This window comes from Pezoporus flaviventris, unplaced genomic scaffold (assembly GCF_033815535.1).
Source record: "Pezoporus flaviventris isolate CSIRO_AGI_PZ_B2104156 unplaced genomic scaffold, CSIRO_AGI_Pfla_v1 ptg000007l, whole genome shotgun sequence".
NCBI classification, from domain to species: Eukaryota; Metazoa; Chordata; class Aves; order Psittaciformes; family Psittacidae; genus Pezoporus; species Pezoporus flaviventris.
The window spans coordinates 46225243-46249184 of record NW_026892555.1 but is presented as its reverse complement, the minus strand read 5'-3'; the positions used below and the strand labels follow the sequence as shown (position 1 = coordinate 46249184).

Here is a 23942-nt window from a genome sequence, read left to right as displayed (position 1 = left end):
CAGCAGTCCCTGTAGGGTTCCACATTCATTGAAGGGACAGCTGTCTATGCAAAAAATGCAGACAAATAGAGACCATGAGATGGAGGGTGACATCAGATACTGCAGAGCAAGCATATCAAAGAGCCAGAGAAGTTAAAGCATCTTCAGGTGACATTCTTTGACAAAGTTAAAAAGAAAGGATAATGACTTTGTTAGATAAGAAAACAAATTGTTCCTCTTCCGTAAAATGTTTGAGGATTCAACCTGTAGAAAAGATAAAATAAACTGTGGGCAACCTGAAAGGAACAGAGCTCTGTGAGAGGAAAAAAGACCAACACACTCCATCACAACAAACACTCAAAGCAATTCTTCTAACTGGGGAGTGAGTAAAATCATTTTGCTTTGACCTTTTCCTCACCACCCAGACACAATAGCAATAGCTGCTATATATAAACCTTCAATGCTCTTCAGCTGCGTTCAACCAAAGGATATTTATTTGAACTCAAAAAGGCTTGTGGTAAATGAAGTTGGGGGATATTTTATTTATGCAGTGATAAATTAACTTGTGAGTCGCTTCTCTAAGGGTAGCTCTACAAATGGTTAGGATGCATAGGGATCCAGATGGACTTTTTGACCTCCTTCGTTAAATCTCCTTCTGTGGTGCTTGCTGGGCTTTTTCAAAGCTAAAAGGTTGGAGGACACAAAGCTTTATTCTCACATTTTAGTTTTGAGGCTAGAGAAGCTTCTGCCCTAGCAATGGTTGCCTCCAGTAAATCTGAAGTATGCTGGGCAGCTGTGAAAGGAGAGAGGGAAAACAGAAAAGCCTTGTGTCTGAAACATTTGTGTTTGTGTGCATCTTACCCTGTGCAGCTGGTCTGACTCAGCTCTGAGAAGATGCTGTGCAGCTGTTTCTCTGGAGCAATACCTGTGGGCAAACAGCAGCAGAGTCCAACATCTATGTATATCTTTCTGATCTCCAGAGTTCATTTTGTCCCTACTCTTGTCATCTTTAATCACGAAGCATTAGGCTTTTTCTTACTGGATATTCATGTACATATGTTCAGAACTTACAGGGCCAATCAACCATTGTTCTAGTTTTCCTATTGATGTTTTTCTTGCAAATCAGATCCCAGGGACTTGCCACAAGCCCAAATCCTATCTTTTCAAAATTGATTACTTCTTTGCTGGGACACTGTTTATCACAATTGTCTAAGACTGGGTTTGGCTGGTGCAAACAAATTTCATCTCTTCTGTGAAGCTAAGACAGGATTTAGCCTGTGTACTCTACAGCTCTGGCAAGTCAAGGCAGATGAGAGCCCCCCTCTGGGGAAGCTCTGATGTTGCCTAGAGAAAGTGGCCCCAAGTCCAAAGTGGCAGTAGCATCTTGAAGAAGCTTGGAGGAGGATGCTTTAGAGACTAAACCACCTCATTCCAGCTCTGATGAGCGTATTCAGCTGGAAAGGCAGCAAATACAGCAAAACAAAACAAGCATGCATTCCCATCTGAAGATGGAATCACTAGGCAGCTAGGCACTGAGATACCATGCAAATGCAAATAATTAAGCACTGGAACAGAATAGTGGAGATATCACTGGAATTATAAAAGGAATTTTTTTGAGGAAAAATGAATGAATATCCAATGCCCTGAGATTTGCAGTTCCAAAGTAAAGCAACAATCCCCACAGAATAAATGGAGCTAACCCTAAGGTGGAGTGGGATAATGGTGAAATGTTTCTCATGCTAGAAGGTTCCAAAATGTGTAAGGTAATCTTTTTTTAAATGGTTTGTGGGTCGTGGGGGGGTTGGAAAGCCTTATGGCAAATAAACGTTGTGAGGGAGAGCAGCAGAACCCAAATTGCTCCATGGCAGTAGGAGATGGCCACGACCCCTCTTCAAGCTGAAAGCCATATGGCTCAGAAATAAGTGAAAATAAATGACCAAGTCATTAGGATCCCAGTGAGGCATGCAGTAGTCTCAGATGGCAGCTGATCTCCCATGGTTTTTCCCACTGATCTTGTCCACTGATGGGAAGAAGTAAATGCAAGGGCTGTGCAGAGCTGAACATCTTTGTGCCCCTTTTGTGCACGTGTGTATATACATAGTCTATTAATATGAACTTTTAGGCACATTGTGAATTCCATAGCTTTTTATGAAAACACATACGAAAAGGGAAGTAAAGATGAAACATCACAGGAAGGTCACTGTTGGGTGTGAGTGGAGAAGAGTGATTAGGAGCTGTGTTTGTCAGGCACACACGCAGATAGCCTCTACCTCTCCCTACCACACATGGCAAGGTGAGAGACAAATTATATAAGCTCTTTTTGCTTTTCAAAAGAACCTTGTGATAGCTTTTTAAGGTAGATTATGCCACAGACTTTGTACTTGTAAGGGTTGCTTTTCTAATGAGGCAAGAAAGGTCAAAAGAAATTAATAGCCAAGATAACAGTTATCAGTCTGATATAAATAAAGCAGCTTATAACGTTTGCTATACACCACAATCTGCAGCAGATAAGGAGTCTAAAGCTAAAGGAGGATTTAAAAGGACGCTGATATTGGGAATATCTACAGTCTGAGTTCTCTTTTTAAGGAGATGACTGGGCCACAGTTGCTGATTGTTGTTTTCGCTGCTGAAGCTATTGTTGCCAGTGAAGTTTAGAGTAAGGACATCACTCACCCAGTATGGCTCAGCCTCTTCCATTAGATGGTTCAGATGTGATCCGCAAGCCTACATGCATGTCCTCATAAAACAGGGACCATGCTTTAATTCTATAAGTGATACCACGGTGCCAGTAACCACTGGGTAAGAGGTACATTACAAAGATCTCCTTTGCCTGCACTGCTGCTTTCCTGTTCTTCACAGGACCCGTTTTCCTCTTAACCCTGCAGACAGCTATGTCACTCCTTGTCTGTCTTTCTAACTCTCCAGACAGCTAGATTTCTGTTTGTGATTCTTGAGTGTCTGAAAATGTTGAATACCCCAAATTAATTTTACCAGTTCTGCCTAAATTCCCATGAGAACTTGCTTCAGCAAGGTACAGATCATTTGTGCTGGAAATTATATGCACACACACAGACAAAGCGCCCCACTAAGCATCTATAGAGAGATGCCTCTGGAGCTTGGATATGAAAGCAAAGAGCCAGACCACTGTGAGTGGTGACTTCCTGGTGAGAGTCTGCTTTCAGCCCTTCTTGCTGATTAGATGCTATCCCAGGTGATGGGGTTTTATATTGATGTCATTGTTTAAATCCAGTTGGCAACAAAGTACCACACAGGTTGAGATAAGACCCTGCAGGCTGCAATAAGAACAGTTTAATAACTAAAATATACTACAATATACTACTACTAATAATAATAATGATAAGGGAAATAACAAGAGGAGAGAACATTAAACTAAATGGGAAAAAGAAAACCAACAGTAAACACACGTGATATACGATACAATTGCTCACCACCTGCTGACCTAAGCCTGATCCGAGTAGTGATTGGTCCCTTCCGAGTAACTCCCCTCAGTTTATACACTGGGCATGACGTGCTGTGGTATGGAATACCCCTGTGGCTGGTTTGGGTCAGGTGTCCTGTCTCTGCTTCCTCTGGGCTTTTTGTGCCCCTCCTCACTGGCAGAGCACGAAGAGGCTGAACAGTCCTTGATCAGGGTAAGCATTCCTGAGCAACAGCTAAATCATCAGTGTGTTATCAGCATTGTTCTCAGACTAAAGCTAAAACACAGCACTGCACCAACTACTAGGAAAAAAATTAACCCTATCCCAACCCAAACCAGGACAATTAATCATTGTGAGGATCCTAGTTTAACTCCAGGAATGCCATATGTGTCTTAAGAGCTAAATTTTGCATTCTAAGCAAGGTGCGCACAACCTGAAATGTAATTGCCACAGGACCCAATTTCCATTGATAAAGTAGCTCACAGAAGCTTGGTCTCACAAGCCATGCTTTAGCAAAAGGAGTCTGTAGTACCAGCCTTTTCAAAATCTTAGCTCTTCACTTAGTCCTCTGAGTTTTCAAACCATCTGGCAAAATCAGTAGTGAACATACACCAGCAATTTTTTTTGCTCTAGTTGATTTAGCTCACTGCTATAAAGATATTAAATCTCTTTCACAATCAACCTCTCTTCACTGACAAATATTTTTCAGCAATAAGTCATTCATTCTTACACTTCCAAACTCCTCTTAGACATGTTATATTGGCTGGATCGGACTTTTTCCTTATATTTCAGTCCTGAGCTTTGAGACCATTAAATGTTTCCAGTGATCACAAGACATCTTTTTTTTTTTTAACAGAAATTTATTTGCAATGTGTAATGTGAGATGTAGAATACAAGTGGGAACCAGATAATCATGTATTATTTTATAGTGTATTTTTCAGTAGGTTATTCCAAATGTTACACATGGAAATTTTAAGTGCTATAACATTAGTTCTGATATCATGGTGACTAAGCATTTCAATAAGGAGTCTTGTGGAAAAACCCATGTACATAGTTTGCTTTAGTTCGTTTGTCCTAAACTACAGACTGCAACAGTACTGTTTAGATCATATAAGTTGGTAATAAACAGTTCTGTCTATATTTGCATCTTGTCTATTTACTAAGTCATTGAGAAACTCAGTTACACACAGGCTGATTTGAGATGCAAAAGAAATTGTGTATAGTGTTTTCATCTCTTATTATGGAAATAAAGGTTCACAGTGTAGATTCTTCCATATTTTAGTTACATTAAAAATACTGGATGGTGTATTATATCCTGAATGTGTTACACAGATTGCAGGTAAAATGCTGCAGAGCACAGCAGCAACTGTTCTGCCACCAAGCATTAGAAAGGTAGAAATTTGAAGGCTTTCTAAGCAGACACTCTGACAATTATTAATAATCAGAAACAAAACACATATTGACAAGCTCATATGCAAATACACGTGACAAGCCAAAGCAGTACATGAGATGAGTCTCGCTCCTGCTTCCACTGAATGAATGAAAGACACAGCTCCCAACTACTTCAACAGAAGGGTTATGATGACAACTCAAATGCTGCAGGATTAATTTTTTCTTTTCCTTTTGTTTTCTTTTTTTTTTTCCTGAGAATACTTAGAATTTGGCTGATGAACTCTCAGAGTTCACGCAACCTGAAAGGTATTTGTATACCTCAGCGTAACCATCTTTTGCTTCCATCCTTTCTTTTCTGAAATCCAGTGACAAAATATTTTGAATGTGTTTGTTAAAGTACAAATATAGCATTGGAAACAATCATGCCATTATAGAGTTGTACAAGACTTTTCCAATGATTTTTGAGTACCCCAGAATGCTGACATGTGTGGCAGACTTCTTTGATATCCATCCACCATCACAAACAAAAGATATTTACCATTTCCCACCCCAACCAAGAACACTAAGTTATGTTATGAGGTGCAATTTAGAGCTGAACATCTTTAGAACACCCAAGCAGCAATAAAATACATATATTAAAATCATATTAAAGCAAAAGACTGCCAATACATAAAAAGGTCATGCTAGTCTGTTTTTTAACCAAATACGACTATTGTACAGTGATGATACCACTGCAAAACAACTTAGAGAAGCACATATCCTTGCAGGTCAAAGTTAAATGAAGACCTAAGTGATACTGAAGAGTGATGTTCCCTTACATGAACAGTGATCTGTTGCAGTGGGGCAACATCATCTGTGATGATGGCCACTCTAAGAATTTACTTTAAGGTAGGTCATAAAATTCAAGTTGAACACATCTCCGTCCAGAATTAAGTATCTTGCTGAAAGACTCTGATTTTGGAAAAAATACACACTGAAGTGCATTAGAGAAGACAGTTCCCTTCCTTCCCTCCCCCCCCCCCCCCAAAATCTCATTGTCATTTCCACTGCACTCAATGAAAAACTCCTCCATGAGTCTCATTCTGTGGGAGCAGGAGCAGACCTACCGTATTTTGCTTTCCTACTAACATTTAATGGCATGGCAACATCCCTCACTGTCTAGTGGTCTCTATTTTAGCATCCCTTCTTTTCCCTAATCTTTTCAGAAGCCTCCGTATCTTATCCCTGATACTCTCTGAGTGAGGAGTTCTCCTGGGACTGGTTCTGATTGTTTGCCACACTTCATTAATACAAAGTGTTTCAAGGAAAGTTATCCTCCTAACTGAGGTGGCTGATGCTATGTTCCTGTTATGCTCACCTCAGCAGCAGAGTCAGCCTGGTGAGGAAAATGTGCATCAAGCCATTTGTGTAAAGGACCCTTAAGCATAAAACAAATCACAGCTTCTTATTTAAATAACACAGTACCATGCAAAATTCACAAATTAAGAACTTCTAATGAGTAACTTTACAAAAATGCAAACCTTTGCTTAAAAATCCACCAGTGGTATCTTCATTGCTCCTTATTTCACCTGTTTAAGCCTTACAAAAGGTTTAATCTGTGCTCCCTTAATAATTACAATATTTGAAGGGAAAAAAAAATGGGGGGGGGGGTTGGGAAGAGCGTGCACCAAATGAGTATGGCAGGACATGCTGGGACCATACAGTACTGCAAGCTGGGACAGTAGAATTGCCCTTGGATCACAGTGCACGGATTTGAGGGTAGCAGTGGTTTATTATCTCATTAGAAACATCTAATTCCCTGTAATAAAGATTGCATGCAGAGCATGTCAAAGAACAGACAAGGCTATTACAGCCCACAGTCAGGAATAATGCTTTTCTCCCCTCTTATTGCTAAATAGGTAGGAGTAGCTTTTCAATTTAAAACCAAAAAATATATAATTACAGTAATAATACCATGCTCTTGACTGCTCTGCAGCTGCATATTGTAAAACTCAAAGCCACTGATCAGAAACAAAAGCAGTAAATCAGTAACAGCTTTACAGAAATGTTCTGCTGGGGTGATTATGTCTGTCAAAATACTTCTGTAAGGGAAGGACTGTTTACTGAACATATTTCATGTCCCTTTTCCCCTAAAAAAACTTGCAAATGCACGTATCTTTTCCTAACAACAGATACAGAAACCTTTACCAGAGGTGTAATTAAGACTATATGAACACTGGAACAAGCATGGATCCCATTCAAATAGTTAGGCATCAGTTGCAACAAAAAAGCAGAGTCTTATTTTTATCATCTGTTATAAAAAAAATATTTCCCAATCAGTGTTTCAATACAGTTAAAAGTTCAAACCCCTCTACATTACTAATAAATTAAGAACAACCTGTATCTTGTAAGAAAACATTTTGTAAGAAAATAGGTAAGTAATTTAAACCTTTAGTTTACATAAATTAGCACAGAAATATGTATTTGAACAAGTGCACTGAAAACAGATATGCCCTCTTTTCTTCTTGTATCTCTTATTTGAGTTATTAAGTAACAGGAAAGCCTTTATATTCTTTGCATGACCTTGATAGTCTACTAACATGAAATGGTCAATAGTCAAACCCCAGGAGAATGTTTTGCCAGATAGACAATGACAAGAAGGGGCATGAGGTACAGTCAAATGCTTTGCAGCCTTATTACAGTAGACTTCAACATTCAATTTCCGTGAATTTACTCTCAATGGGATGAAGGGAATATATTAATACTGCAAATCACATGAGTGAAATTTGATGGGTTGATAGATTTATTTTTTTTTAAACCTATTAGGGTATCATTTTTTCAGAGGTAGTTTGCAAGGCAATAGTGATGTACATGAGTGGAAACAATACTCCTTTGCTTGACTGTGGATGAAACTCTTAAGTACTGTTGCTGCTGTCCCTGAACCTCACAGAGAATGCTTAATGGATGCGATGTTCTAATCGGAGCTGACAACAGCCAATTAAGTGTCAGAAGAACAATCTGATAAGTAGGTCTTCATGTCTATAGGCATTTCCTGGTATGTCTTAACTGTCAATCTGAATGTTAAACATCTCTATCTTTGTCTCATTATTGACTGATTTATTAAAGAAGAATACTTCCATTTCTTCTTCTTCTTCTTTTTTTTTTTTTTTACTTTTTGGTTGTTCCAGAAAGAAGGAAAGAGAAATACTAGGAACAAGTCCTAATTTGGAATAATTGATGGGGAATCCTAATTATACAAAGTCCTAATCTTGCAACTGAGCAGGAGTATGGTTTGGTGACACCATTACCATTCAGCTGCCCACACCATACCTTTTAAGGAATGGTAGATGCTCAGTCTAGAGGAGATCTGTTTCTTTAATAGGTGGAAGGATATCTGTGGACGTGCTAGGAGGCTGCTCTCTGTTTTCAGTGCTTCTTGCTAGTCATACAGAAGACAACACCTCGCTGGATGCATCTCTTCCCTTCTTGTCCTCACCCCTGTCAATATCAATCACATGAACTATGCCAGGCTTCAGGATCAGGTCATCGGTCTCTACATGGCTCCTGTTGTCATCCACCTCGATGTACTTCCCTTTGGATGGCTGGGTAGCCTTACTGAAGACATCTTTAAAACGGCGCTTGAGTTCAACATCTGGGCAATAGACGTACTCATAAAGAGCACCAGCAAGGACTGCTCCTATTATTGGTCCCACCCAATATACCTGCAAAAAGTGGAAGAAAAAAGACAAGCATTAGGCTCTAGAGCAAATAAAGAAGCCATGATCTCAAGAGAAAAGCATGTCACTACAGACTTCACCCAGAAAATGTTCTGCAAAATGCCTGGCCCAAATGTTAAAACCAATTTTCCAGAATTGCATGGTCACATAGTCCCCTGGCTTTCATGAACCAGGGGACTATCTGCCATCATAACAGTTTATGAGGCAGAGAAGTTTAACTAACATAGGTATCACAGATGGTGACCTGGAGCTCAGCAATTAAGTGATTGCTGTAAAATCACACATGAAGTTGGTCAAAAGGCAGTCTCTTAGGCAGCTAATGGCATTAGTCCTGGGTAATTATTTTTTTCTGCTTCATCCCAGTCTCTCTCTCTCATTTCACCCCCTTTAGAAATACTCCTTACTCAGTTTAAATCCAGTCATGTAAAATACCTCACATCCCTGGGTCTGTCTCTTCCCTAAAAAATCTTCTCATGCCAGTTTAGGGAATCACCAAGCAGTGGAGCCCACAGATCAGAGAAGAGGGACCTATGCTGACATGTCAGTGAGGTACAGTTCCTACTCTGATGTCTGAAAAAGATTTCAGTCTACATATCTGGTTACCAAAGTTACGGTGCAGACTGGCTGAGTGGCAGTGGAACTACGGTTGCCTCCCATGGATAGACACATAGGCATCCTTTCAGGCTGCCCTACCTTCTCCTGTTAACAGAAAGTAGCTTTTATCCCCTCTTTAAACTTTGTCCAGTAAAGCAAAAGTACAGGTCCTTCATTATCATTATTTGGATCAATGATAGCTGTAACATTTCTCAAGATAAAGAAAGGCCACAGATCCTGGTGGGATCGTGTGTGCTTGTCAAATAAAGCTCTGTATTCACATACAACATATAGTTGCTCTGGCATAGCTTTCCTTTTAAACTAACAGGGTAAGACGATTGAGAAGCAGGCCCACAGCTTCAAAGATAAATAATTTTGTCAAGTTTCATTGATCCATCCTTTTCTAAGAGGCCTCCTCTAAATTTTTGTCACTCATTGACAGCTGTAGACAGCATGAATGGACTCTTTGCAAGATCACACGCAAAATAAGCACCAATGTAGAAAAGTGATTTTCTTTCTGCATTTTCACTCAAGGTGGCAATGAACTTCTAAGGAAACAAAACCTTTCCTAGTGTATACACAGATCTAGTTCAGTATTTTGGACTTACATTTCCTAAATAATCCAAAGTTGGCTTCTGATCCTGCAGAATGCAACAGGCAGTCAGAGACCTGACTAGCTAATCGGAATAGGCCAATACAACTGACACGCACAACTTTGTAGGGTACCTATCTATTTCAGCATGACATGCAGCAGTTTGGTAACATTAGTAGGTGCAGAAGATTCTGTCAATGGCATGCTAATGTCAGTGCCCTGGAGGAGGGGAAGAGGCTGTCTTTCCAAGTGGCCAGGACAGTAGATAAGCTTCTCCTACAAGTTTCTCCATGGTACATTTGTTTATTGTTTATAGCTTTAGTTAGAAATTACAGGCTCCCTCAGAGTATGGATAATTAATCTTGTGAAAAACTACAGCAGTGTTTCATATGAACAAGCCATTCACTGATAACTGGGGAAATCTGCCTCAATAGGATAACTCTTGGGAACAAAGTTACACATGGGATTGTGTTTGCAGAATTGGAGCCTTAGGGCCTGAAGACAATACTATTTCTGTTATTAGCTGCAGTGGGAGCAATGTGGGCTTCATACTTTAAAAATCAAGGAAATCCATATATGTACTGTAATATGCACCTCTTACAGTTAGTATTGAAAGTGTTCCTAGAAGTGCTTTCCCTGTGTATAATTAGGTGAGGCTGAGCTGCAATCCATCTCTCCCTTATAAAATGTGAATATATGAATTGGATTTTAATAAGTTTAATAGTGGGATGCTATAGAAAATGACTGCATCATTTAGAATCAGTTTATCAAATCGTTTCCTCCACAAATACTCCTAGTTAAGCTGATGCTTTCAAATTGAAGCAGGTAGCATCTGGTCTGGTCTGCAAAGACCAGACTGCAACCCCTTCATCTCTGACTGCAAGCATTTGCTGAGACAGCTTGTCCCCTGGGAAGCAGATCGCAGAGGGTCCCTGCTCTCATTTTATACGTCTGCCCCAATTTGCTGCAGAACCAGGTGAAACGTGAAGCCGACAGATCTACTTCCATAACTTCTCACCAGTGTGACCAGGGGGTTGCAATCTGCCTCGGAGGATTTTTCTCTCTAATAGTTCAATTCTTTCAGTCTCTCCCTGGGTTGTGTTTTTTTCTGTTTTCAACTTTTTATATGATTTCCTTTCTACCCCAGCTACTGCCTCCATAAAATGGCCTCTGAACAGCAAGATGCTGTTCCAATGTGCTGTATACTGCATTGCAGTCCTAGCAGATGAGTATAATTACACCTAAGCTTGTGGCAGGTCAGCACCTGTCTTCCTCAGGGACGGTCTCTATGGGGTGTACTGGGATAGGTAACTAAGAGCAAATGACGTATGGAAAATCCTGATATCTGTCACTATAGTGAAGGAATCATGAAAGCTGAGTTACCCATTGGTTTTCCCATTTCCCCATGATGACAGCAGGACCAAACGATCGGGCAGGGTTCATACTGGCACCGGTGTAATTGATCTAAAGCAGAGACAAAATGTTACCTGGTATGAAGTCATGAAGGCAGTTATTTAATTTCTGTTAGTCCTTGTACTATGGGAAACTGGTTTATTTGGCTTCTCATCTTGACAGTGATTATTGTCACTCTCATTAGTCTTATCACAAAATTAACAAAGTCATTACGTAAACAAGCAGAAAAGTTCTGATGCAACACCCTACCCAAGGAGACCCCCATATTACTTCAAAGGGTTTTGGTGTGGATCCATAAAGAATATAGCAGCTATATAGCTATAGCATCTACAAAGGCCACAGAAGTTTGCATTTACTTCTGAAGTAGTTATAAAGAGAAAATAGTTCTTTTTTTTTTAAAGAGAAGCCGTTAACTTACAGCAAATAAATGTCCAATTGCAACAGAAAATCCAATTGCTAAAGCTACTGAACCAGTGACATCACTTCGTTTTGAATCACAGCTGGCAAAAATAGTAAAAACCAGCTGGAATGTAATTATCAACTCCACCAGGAGTCCATGGCCAGCGGAAAGATCTCCATGTACCTGGAAGAAGGGAAAGAAACACCCGAAATGAAGAAAAGGTGATATTGTAAATCAAAAAGCCACTACGTACATTAAATGTATTTCAATTAAAGATATTTCTAATGGTACACAGTGAAAGACACCACTGAACTTTAAAAGGTACAGGTCATCCCATCCCTTTCCCTTGCCCCCTTTATACCTTTTTTTTTTTTAATTGTTGTAATTTTTTTTTATTTTGTGAGCCATGGAAAATTACTGCTGGACTGAGAACAGAAGGCTTCACAGTAACATCCAAAAAGAACTTCAAAGTTAAGACTGCAGAAGTATAGTTTATTTTTACACAGGGATTTGCAAATGCTGCACTTCCCCTTCACCATTTTTTTTCTTGGGAGCACTGTAATTTACTATTCAATTATAAATTCATTAATTAGCCCTGACTTAATTAATTTAAATTTCAATTAAAAATTAAGCAGTGTGTGGCTCAAGTGCATTTTTAATAAGTCCTGCAACAGGGCTAACTGATGGCATTCCTTATTAGTTTAGAACAAAGCTGAAATCTAAGCCACAATCTATTTCAAAAGTATGTCATTTTAAATTGATGTTTTTTCAATCTCCATCATAACGGCATAGAATCCATTCCCCCCTCCCCAGCCCATAAAAAAAGGCATTTCACGCATATATTATTTAAATTTTGTATGTAAATTAACATTACCTGCTGTCATCAGATTTGGGGAAGTTCTAGGAAAGAGAACGTCTATAAAAAGAACAGCTATAGATATTACGCTGCATAAACCCATCCTAAGAAGACATTTAAGCCCTCTCTAGATGTTGTAAATAAACCAGCAAGCTCTCAAAATCTCTACTTGAGCTCTCCTTATTCTGCATGACACTGATTGCATTTTCTTAGTCTCTAAGCTAGTCTACTTTACAAATCAGAGGAGAAGTGATTACCGCAGTGACTCCCAGGCCTCCTACCACGCTTGGTGGTGTGATGAGGTAAAGGATGCCTGCGCCTACGATGGCCCCCAGGCATTGGGCAAGAATGTAGAAGATGGACTTGGCGAGGCTGATCTTCCTAGTGCAGACCATTGCCACTGTCACAGCAGGGTTAATGTGGCCTCCGCTGATGTGTCCAAAGCACTGCACCATGGTTGCAATGCTGAGTCCAAAGCAGAGGGAGATAAGGACCATGTCTACAGGCAGGGGCTTCTCTGCTCCACCCCAGTTGATTGTGGAACCGAGGCTGAGGAGGACAAAAATGAGCATGGCCAAAAACTCCGCTGAAACTGCTTTCCAGAATGGCTGAGTCCAGACTCCCTTAAATGCCACCATGATGCTCTCACACTTACAGAGGTGACCACACTTACTGAAAAGGAAAACAAAGCTTCATTAGGAGTCACCAAATAAGCCTTAGGTTCTCCTGTTAAGGGTTGCTATTCAACAGACTTTGGAGAGAACATAGCAATGTTGAGCACCCTTAGGCTGGGACAACTACAGACTGCACTATTGGAGCAGTTTGCCTTTAGAATGTGACCACTGAGTGTCTGCAGCTTCAGTTCACAAAAAAGCAATCTCTGTATCTTTTGAAATAAATGAGTATGCAAATAAGTGTATTCTTCCACAATAGCTGACTTTTGCCTGACTTAGAGGCTGTACAGCCCTGCCACTTCCAGTGGCCTGTTAACCATCATGCTCATTAAATGAGTATGTGTTCCCTTTTTCTAAGCAAATCTGTACTATTCACAAAACAGGTATGATAATTCAACAAAAAAGAGTATCTTAATCAAATCCTAATGATTTTAGTAACAATGTGGTGTTGGGAGGCTGTCCTGGGAGCTATAAGAGAAAGTCTATTTGTTTGAACACTCAGACCAGTATTTCAGTTTATATTTATGCAGAGCAGTTTCTTCACTGTGGATGTGGGGTAAAAATTGAATACAGCCAGGAGAATAGATGCAGTCCTAAATTCTGACCTTGAAATCAATCATGCAATCGATAAAGTGCTTCCCTTTGGGCTGAGGATGCCAAGCTGTGGAATAGAGCAGTATTTTATGTATGTGTGGTGTGTAGAACTCTATGTGGCAAAGAAAGAAGTGTCTTGATTTCTCCCTCAGCCTGGAGATGCTTTTTGTTAGTCTACACTGCCTTCCTGACAAGTTACAATATTGCTAGATGTTCAGATACCTACGAAAGTGGGTCACCAAAGAAAAGTTATTTGTGGTATTAATAAATTAGGAGAATAAGCCAAAAGGGAAGCATTTTAATGAGTTTCTGAGGAATGCTAACAAGATTCCTCTCTAAAAACAAAAGCAAAAAACCTCCAAAGCCTCCAAAAAGTAGAAAACAAAGGAAAGAATATTCAGCTGCTACATTTGGGAACTGAATTTCAAATGGAAGATGGATGAATTTATGCTCAGTTATCTAAGGTAACTGAGCTAAAATGCATATTTAATGCCACTTAGATAAGAAAGAAGCATAAAACGCATGTCTGCCCTTTTCAAGTTATTGCAAGAGGAATGGCCCATGAATTTCTTAACAGTTGCAGTGAGTTAGGGAAAGGCAATTTAATCCTGTGACTGAAGCAAATAATTTGTTTTTCTGTCTCATTTCTTATGCTAATTTACTGTGTATTTTGGATAGGTCATTTGAACTCTATCTTAGCTCTCTAGACTCTCAGATGAGAACAAGAATTACATTTTCTCCTACAAATGGCTGTTGTAAAGTGCTTGTGAAGTGACCTGAGAGACCTGAGAAGGACTTGCTTTCCTAGAGAAGAATTGAAAGTAGAACCTCAAAAGACAATAAAATCATCCCCAAAATCTTTTGATTTTGGGTCAAAGTCAAGACAAACAGAAAGATGTTTCTGTAAGATCTCATATTAACAGTCAGTTAATGACCAACTACATAGACTAGACTTTTTGCTCAAAATGACTCCAAAATCATTGCCTTCCCCAGTGCTGAAGCTCACAGGTATTTAGTCAGCCTTACCTTTGAATCCCACACCCAGATTCTGATTGAAACCTAAAGGCTTACCTCTCACACCCTTACTACTTCCTCACTAGAATTTAGTGGCTTAAGACACAGGTGCTATATCCATTCTGACAAAAGCTCATTTTCCCAGGGCATATCCCAAGCGAACATTTTATATAGGAATGAAGCATATCCTGAAGCTCATGGAAAAGAAACATGAATGTACAAGAGAAACAGCACTCATTACCCTTTCAGCACCAGCTCAGTCGGGACACAACCTGGATTTACCCGAACATTCACTTGCTAAGCAAAACACAAGCTCTGGAGTTATACTGCAGAATTCTGCAAAGTTCCTAACCACCAAAGGCTCTATGGGGGTAATGCATGTTTTTGGAGCATGGAATAGAGGCACATGGTGACTCTTGACTTCTTTGAGTATGCCTGACCATCTCCTTCTCTACACAGAGAAGAGTGAGATCTGCAAATTACTTACACCCCTTCATCCTGTGGAAGTGGATATAAAGTGGGTTTTCTGTTTGATATTATAATTTGAGTTAGTTATGGAGCATCATGAAAGAACACATTAAGAGTGAGGGTGTGTGTGCACATGCACACACATGTAAAGAGTGGGACAGGGGACCCAGAAGATCACACCATCTGCTGAACTGCTCATGGGCCTGTCTAGCAGGAGACTACCACTAACAAAGGGCAGATCTCACACTGTTTATCCAGCTGAGATGATGTCCAATGAATTCAGCCAATATTATTTATAGCCCTGAAAATGCAAAAGTGCTGCATGCAAACCAAAAGGATAACTCAAACACAGAATCTTGCTCACCAGCATAAAGGAAGTTTCTGTTCTTCTGAAATGGCATACTACAAGGAAACAAAATCAAAATGGCAGAGCTACACCCTCAGCCGTACTTTGACAGTTAATGGTCTAAGCATCTATTTTTAATGCATATACACTTCTCTGAAGCAGTCTGTTTTTCTGCGATTTCAACACCCAGTAAAATGTACTGATCTCATGGCCAAATTTTTCTTTCTACCTGCACACCTTTCTTCCCCACAGCAACCTCCCTACAAATGTTAATAAAAGCTTCATAGTTGTGTTTGAGCCCTGAGTCCAGGTTTTCACTCACATCTAAAGGCTTTCAGCAATTCAGAAATCAACACCATTTCCAACACCCAATATTTTAGCATGCAGTTAATTTAAAGGCTTGAGACAGAGAGAGTGTGATGGCTGTGCCAGGTCTGAAACCAAAACGGGACTTTCCAACAGCTAAGATTTGCCACTAAAGTTGCAAAATAATTTTTTTGCAGTAGTTCCTCATGATTGCCTTAAATACAACAGAGAACCAGAAAGACACTTTCATGTTACGGTCACACATTAATTTCACATGTGGCCATACTTGAAATTCTCTGGTCTGGACTAAAAGATTACACAGTGTGTTTAATTGGATGCAAGGTGGTTTTTTAGACAGCAGGTTACCATCAGGGCTGCAGGCATGATTATGGCCTCAAAGCCCTAACAATATAAGTAATAAAAAAGTCTTTAGCACAAAAGTCAGTATTCAAAAAAATCTTCTTTTTCTAACTGGTATCATTTCCAGAAGTGGAGCAAACGCAAACAGCCTGGATGTGGCTTGTAGCCAGCCACTCTACACGACACTACTGTCACACTAAAGGTTTGAGCATGCCGCAGCTATTTACAGTGGCATCTCCGCAGCAAACTCACATACTCCCCGACCTGTGCTGGCACAGCCGGCTATAGCTCAAATGGACATTAAGCACTAGCTTGCCAGCTTGGGGGGGGGGGGGGGGGGGAGAGGGAAAGGCTACAGTAGCAAAATAAATACACTATCGCAGAACTTGCGTATAACCACTCTGCCTCATTTTCCAATACGATGTTGAATGGGTGACTGCCGTGGGTATCTACAGGAGGTGGGAAGGGGAGCTTTGGGAGCATGGTACCTCAGCTGTTTGGAGGTGCAGATGCTGAGCTTTTTGTACACACGTCTGTCCGTTGCAGGACCGCAAGCACCGAATAAAACAAAGTTTTAGGGTGTGGAAAAAGAGAGTGATTTACAACCCTCTGCCCCCCTTCATGAACGAAGGTCTCCAAGGACGACCGAAAGGCTCCGGCGGTGCCTTCGGAGAGGGCAGCCCGGTACTCTGGGAGCCGCCCCTGGATGCAAAACGCCGGGGCAAAACTCCCGGCAGGGCGCTCCTCCAGAGACCGGACAGCGAAGGGGTCCCCACTGGCTCTGAGAAGGTCCCTCCTGCGCATCCCTCTCCCCCCTCCCGAAGCTTTCCCATAAAGTCATCTTCGGTTTGGGTGCCTGCCTCCCTACCTGGGTCCCCTCCCTCCTCCCCCCCTCGCCCCGCGGAGGGCCGCGCACTCACCCGCGGCGCGGAGCTGCAGCTCCGTCGCTCATGCCTCCCCGGCGGGCGCGGGTGCGCTGCTCGGGGCGCGGGGCGGGAGGGTGGCACGGCTCCCGACCATGCGGCCCTCCCCTACCTGCTGCTCCGGGCGGGCCAAGGCTGCCTTAGAAACTGCCGCCGCAGCCCCGACCGCGGGTCATCTGAGATCATGTGGATATGCAGATTGATTCAGGGGCTTAAAAGAAGCCCAAAGTGAGCCCACTGTGTTTCTGCAGCACGGGGAAGCATTCCTCGGTTTCTCATTTTTTTCTCTGCCAAGCCCTGTGTGTGAAGGAAAAAAAGGTCTAAACAACTCTGCAGCCAGGGAGCTTTATCCATCTAAAATGCCTATTAGAACCTTACTAGAACTCTACTGGTTACAGACGAGACAAAGTGGTGCTATTTGTTGGAAGCTGCTAAATTCAATAAAGTTTTGCCTAGTGAGGAAAGCTGCGGGAGGCTACTGAAGGGAAATGTTGAAATTAGACAGGAGGAACTCAGATGGTGCCCACATTGAGAGAGGCTTTTTGTAAGAGCATATAGTGATAGGACAGGGAGTAATGACTTTAAACTGAAATACGGTAGATTTAGATTAGATATTAGAAGTTCTTTAACTGTGAGGATGGCGAGGCACTGGCACAGGTTGCCCAGAGAAGCTGTGGCTGCCCCATCCCCAGCAGTGTTCAAGGCCAGGTTGGATGGCGCTTTGAGTAATCTGGTCTAGTGGAAGGTGTCCCTGACCGTGGCAGGGGGGTTGGAACTGGATGAGCTTTAAGGTCCCTTCTAACCCAAACCATTCTATGGCTCTATGATTCCGTGATTCTACAGCACCAAAACAATCCAATGAAAAAAGAACCCTTCACATAAAAGGAAAAAAACCAAAGTTGCCCAAGTTTCCAGGCACAATTATTTCATTAGAGAATGCATAGAAACGGTCACTTGAAGAAGACAGTGGTGAAAATGGAACAAAGTATTTAGATTCCCCCCCCCCCATATTGGCTTAGGCCTCTGTATGCAGTAAAAGAATCTTTGCATAAGTTATACAAAAATATTGTAAGTGACATGTTCAAGTGTTAAATGAGGTTAAAATAGCACACACAGAGAAACTACATCTACTGCTGTGCATTCATGCAGCAACAGAGAAAGAATCAAAGTTTGTCATAATGGTCAGCCAGCCCGTCCAGGACAGACTGTAACATATAATCCTTCTGACCATTAGAAAACAGTGCAAGATCCAAAGAACTACTTTGGCCATGGAAACCATGGACAGAAGGTCTTCCTCTGTTAGGGGACTGTAGGTAATAATTTACACCAGGGAAAAGCAAGTATAATGTATAACACTATCAGTTCAGGATGCCCTAGACAAATTTGTACACACAGCAATAAAAAAAGTCAAGCTCGTGTTAAATACTTACCAATCACAGTTTGTGTTAAATGCAGGTGATCATAAAATACAAGTGTAGGTGTTTCTCTCATGTTTGCCTGCTCTTCCCCTAAAGCCATGTCATAAAGGACAAAAAGTAAAAAACTGACATTCACAGGAGGTGCAGTCATCATTGCACAGCTCTGCTCTTCCAGTTGGTGAATTTGTTTTTTCCATCTATGCCCTTGACAACCTGCTACAGTGAATCAAGAAACTTCGACTCCTAACACTGTCTTAATGGCACATAAAACCATTGAATTCTTCATATACGCACAGACCAACTTCCATCAAGGCTGCAGTAGCAGTACCTCACAATTCAAGGATTTCAGTTAGGATGTTCTTCTGCGTAATATTTTTTACCCCATTCCTTTTTTCCCTTCTGCTACTACTGTATAAAAAGCTCATTTTCAGGGCTTTGTTTTAAACACCTGTGGCTTCCCTTGATGTGGCTTGAATGTGCCACATCTTTTTCCACCTGCATTTTGCAATGTCATTATCTGATAATTTCAGCCTTTTATGCCACAGCTACCTTTGCCATACAAATCCTTTCCTCTGTTTTTCTAAAGACTACAAAAGGCGCCTACATAAACTCAAATTTCTTTCCAGTTTTGGAGCTGGCTGTTTCAAATCAGCGCTGAGTTTGCTTTCGTAGTTTTGCCCTGACAACATGCTTATTCTTTGGTACTTTGTGGACTCTGCTCCTGCAGCTCAATTGTTTGTTCACAAATAAAATTCACTTAGCAAAGCTAATAATTGCTTTTCCTTTTCTTGCAGATAGCATATATCTGCTCTTTTTGGTCCGTAGAACAGATCACTGCCACATGGAGAAGCAAGAACATTAATAGCTTCTGTCACTGCTACCATTCTTATTGTGATAGATCTTCTGGAGGATTAGACAAAGGTTGTGGCCACATAAACAGAGAAAGGCAATGCTTCGGGCACAAACCTGCAGCAAACTGCACTGTGCCAGCTCTGATCAAACAAACAGACTATGTTCTGTTGAAAACAGAGAAGGCAAGGAAGACAGCCCCTGAGATGGCACTGAAAACCAGAGGAAAGCTGCCCCAGTTTGTCCAGGGATAAATTTGTCAATTTTGGGATTTGGAAATATACAAGGTTGTTAGTTTTTAATTATATGTTTTCATCGTTATAAAACCTGGGTTGACACATTTTGGACTTCTGTGCAAGGGTGAAATATTTCTTCTGCTGCTGTGCTCAACACAGTTAAGCAAATAACTTACAAAAGAATATATATGAAAAATTTAAAACTGGTTTTAAAGCAGTCATGGTGGGGAAGGGCAGACAGCATGGGTATGTGCAGTGGAGTCTCCCTGTGCCTCTGCTTCTTCACTGAATATTAAATCTGGGTTTCTACAGTAGTTTTTAGGACATCATGAATTAAAGATCTTTGTAGGAACACAAGCCATGGTAAGAAGATGCTGCAACACGTAAGACACATCCTCATCCTGAACAAGGACTTCCCAGACAGTTGAAGCGTGTTGAATCTGGGAATTCAGTTTGGTTTGTTATGGAGGAGAGGGCATGCTGCCAAAGTCAGAGAGGAATGTGCAAGCAGCTAATTCCAGTTAAAACAATATGAGGGCAAGAGGCAGAAAAACTCCCTGCACTAGATTCTGTCACCTCACTGAATAACGGTGTGGGAAGAGTCCCTTCACTTCTATGGCGAGTATCTTGGATATTCACCCTGGGCAACTCTGTCAAACTGAGGGGTTTGTCAGACAGGACTGAAACAGAGAAAACAAAGATCAGAATCAAAACAAAAAAAAAAAACAACCAAAAAACCAAAAGACTTAATTTAGAAGCACTGTGTGTTTTTCCAGTGCCCCCTCTTCCACTTGTACCCAGCAGATCTGGACTGTTCTCCCTTATGCTACTGTTGCTAAGCTTCTTATCTTGTTCAGCTCCTCTCAGCACCACTTCAGGCTTTCATTTCCAAAACCAATGAGGCTTCCATGCATGCGTTTGCCCTCTTCCTCCCTCTTTCTCTGGGTGGTCCTGCCCTTTCTTTCCACCAGGTCTTGAACCCGTCAACCAGCTTCAGCTACAGCTGATGGAGGATCAGAAATCCCAAAGGTGTTTAGGGCTCCTGCTAGCCCCAGGAGAGTGAGTGGCTGCAGGCAACCACAGCAAAAGGGACGCCGGCTGCTGCTGGCAGGAGAGGCTCCAGGAGGATTTTCAGAAGTGCCTCAGTGATGGAGGGGCTTAGTTGCTGTTTTCAGAGTACTGCAGACTCCTAGGAGACTAAATTCCTTTGACCTTCCTTGGCTGCTGTCGACAAGAGCGGGCTGTAAGCCTTTCAGAAACTGTTGACGCTTGCAGAAATACTCAGACTTTTTCTGACTGATTGAAAGTTTCATTCTGTTGCCACTAATAAATCCCCCTCCCCACACCAATTTATGTTTTATAAGTTTGGGTTAAGCTTTGTCTACTAAAAGGATCTTACATAAAACACCGCTTACTGAAATGTGATCTTTGCACATTTCTGAAGTTATAATTTTCCTACACTGTAATCTTGTTACTTAGGTCATTCATTTTGTCACGCCCTGCTATCAGCCTGGTCCAGGTTTGGCTGCAGGGCTATGTTCTCCTGACATTTAGAGCAAGAATTCCCTGGGAAATCAGTCAAGAGATTTGACATTGCTGCTGGCGAAGCTCCAGCGGGTTTAGCTTTACTCTCCTTCCCTATTTATTGTGGAATCTGTCTGTCCACAAGCTGCACATTGAGTTCTGTGCTAGAGAAGGAGAACTGAAAGGGACAAAATGGCCATTCATGTGGCGATTCATTGAGGCTTTTCAGAAAGGTTTTACAAGAAGCTGTGATGACTGCTGAGCTTCCTTAGCCCTCTATTACCTCCCTTATGAGACAATTTGGATTGACTGCTTTCTTTTTGCTTTCTCCCCCCATCTCAATAGGCAGCAATTATTGTTGGAAAAGCCACATTAAGACCTCGGTAGTGTAGGAACCACCTGGGGGCTTTTCATCGTTAGAAACAGTTTAATTTTACCATGGCATGGACAGGCCCTTTGCTGGGAATATGGGAGGAAAAAAAAAAGTCTTTTTTTTTTCTCCCCTCCTTCCACAAACTGCTCCAACTCTTCTTGCAAAAAGCAGCATCAGTGGCAGAGACAGCCAGAATTTGATGTACTGGAGGGGTGGATCAGCAAAGCAGCCCTGAGCACTCTTGAGGGCTACAGGAGAGTTGGTGGAAGAATCTCAAATCAATTGGAAATGAGGGAGAGAAGTAGCTCTCTTGTGGAAGGGGACAATGAAATGCAGCAGCACAGGGCAGAGTGCAGCAGGCTTTGCATGTGCAGGGAGGGGCAAGCAGCACAACATGGTGGTGGTCTGTGTCTCTGTGCAGTCTTAGCCAGTGGGGCCAAATAAATTTGTCTTTGCTAGGTGAGACACTGAAATCTGGTTAAGTGCTCATGGATTTTATCAGCCACATACCATGTAGTAGTCCAAATAAATATACCACTGATGTACGCTCTTTAGCATCTGACCATGCTTTCTTGACCAATCTGAGTTACAGTCCCTCTGCTGTTTCTAAGATCCTCAGTTCCAAATGCTCAGCCTCTTCCCTCACTGCTGTTTCAGTTCCCTACAGAAACAAAGCTCAAAGAATCAGGGAGTTTAAGACTAGATGGCAACATAGCATTTTCTAGTTAACTTCATATATTATAGACCGCTACACTTTACCTCATGACACATTTCATGAGTTCAATAATTTATACTTGGTTAAATATATTTTGCAAAAAGCATTCTTGCTTGATTTGAAAACTCATGGGATAGACAATCCATCCATTCCCTTGGTAGCTTATTCCCAAGACTAATAATTTTCATCATCAGAAATGATCTTTGCCTTTAAACTGAATTTGTATGAATTCATCTGCCATGTAGTGATTCTTATTATGCTGCTCTTTCCCAGATTAAAAAGCCTCTTGTACTTCTGCTGTCTCCCCATGAGGATACTTATATAATGTGATCAAGTCATCTCTTCATCTTTTGATAAGCTAAACAGACTGAGCTCTAGAAGTCTTTCACTTTAAAGAAATTTCTCTTTAGTTTCTTTCTTTTCAGTTCTTGATTGTGCCTTCACCACTTTTTCAGCATGATTTTTAAAATGCATTTTTAATAACTGACCCCCAGCAGTCATTTTCTGAAGTAAAAACATTTCTTATAGCACACCTAGGAATTGAATTATCCATTCTTACTGCAGTATCACATTGAGGAACCATTTTTTCTTGCATCTCCACAGTGACTCCTCAGACCTTCTTGTGATATAGCCCTCATTCTGTAGGTAAGTCTTATTTCATTCTGAGACATGAAATTTAGGAGACATTCTGTCTGACAGGGATTAGAGAAAAATCCATTATGCTGTGTTTGGCCATCCTTTTTTCAACCTACTAAGTCATGTCCAAACTATACTGGCAGTGATTCTACATTCACTTCCAGATTTACTCACTGAAGAAAACCCTGCAGCACATGAGGCCTTGCAATGATCCCTTCAGATCCCTCCCAACTGCTGCCATGACTAGTCCATTAAGTACTTTCAGAGATCTGTCAAACAGGTCTGAATCCACTTACTGCTCCATGGCTAATGTACAGCGGTAATGCTTTAGCAAATGTCACTCAGTGTTGTGGTAAAGCCCCTAGAAACTCTCAAACCCATTGCTCTGTACAGCTACCTCTGTCAAACCAAGAGTAATTTTAAAAATTAGATCTGACCTGTGTTGGTGGTGGTTTGCTTGTTTTGTACTAGGCCTCAGTAGCCTAGTATTGTTGATACGTGTCCCAGTGCTAGGAATTTGTTTCGTCCAAGCAATCTGCTGTATGCAATATAATGATACATAGAATACATATATAGCTTCATATTCATAGAATTTATATGCCTAGTGGAAATGCATGCCATGAATGGGCTTATGCAGCATGTTTTGCGAAAGACAATTTTGCTTCCGACCATTCAGGCTTTGTAGATTACAATAGTAACTGTCTTCTTAACGCTATGTATTTTAGAGGAGTTTTCTTCCCTCTCAACATTAATACCTTCTAAAAGCTAAAACCTCGGGCCATAGAAATGAAGATGTTGATCTTTTTTTTAAAGCAAAGGATCATCTTTCATTGAACTAACTGAAAATCAGGGTCTGACTATGAATATTTACAAGTTCAAGCTTTTTTGTCCATAAACTTCTAAAGAAAATCTGACAGTACATTATTCTTGAAATCCTTTGTAGAACATTAGTTTCATTTCTGACAGTTTTTCATGTTTGCAGCTTAAAATAAAAAAAAAAGTCTAATAACTTTTGATACAGGTGCCACATTTTTACTGGACTAGGAGAAAGGTTTTAAACTCAGAAATGCCAACAGCAGTTATTCAATCTCTTTTTTATGGCAGAAGCTGTACTGATTTAGAAA

General features: G+C 41.0%; 1 protein-coding gene across 2 annotated transcripts; it reads right to left on the bottom strand.

Annotated features, from left to right (window-relative positions):
• Window positions 1–7924: 7924 nt before the first annotated feature.
• Window positions 7925–17355, bottom strand: AQP4 (aquaporin 4). Of its 2 annotated transcripts, none has more exons than XM_061448610.1 (5): window positions 17180–17355; window positions 12640–13054; window positions 11545–11709; window positions 11097–11177; window positions 7925–8512 (listed from the first exon to the last, which is right to left on the bottom strand). In XM_061448610.1, exons 1-5 carry the CDS (start codon window positions 17251–17253, stop codon window positions 8234–8236), a joined length of 1014 nt encoding a protein of 337 aa, XP_061304594.1. In that variant the 5' UTR covers window positions 17254–17355; the 3' UTR covers window positions 7925–8233. The 2 variants fall into 2 exon arrangements, with proteins under 2 accessions (XP_061304594.1, XP_061304593.1); XM_061448609.1 differs by having other exon boundaries at window positions 17065–17354.
• Window positions 17356–23942: the final 6587 nt, after the last annotated feature.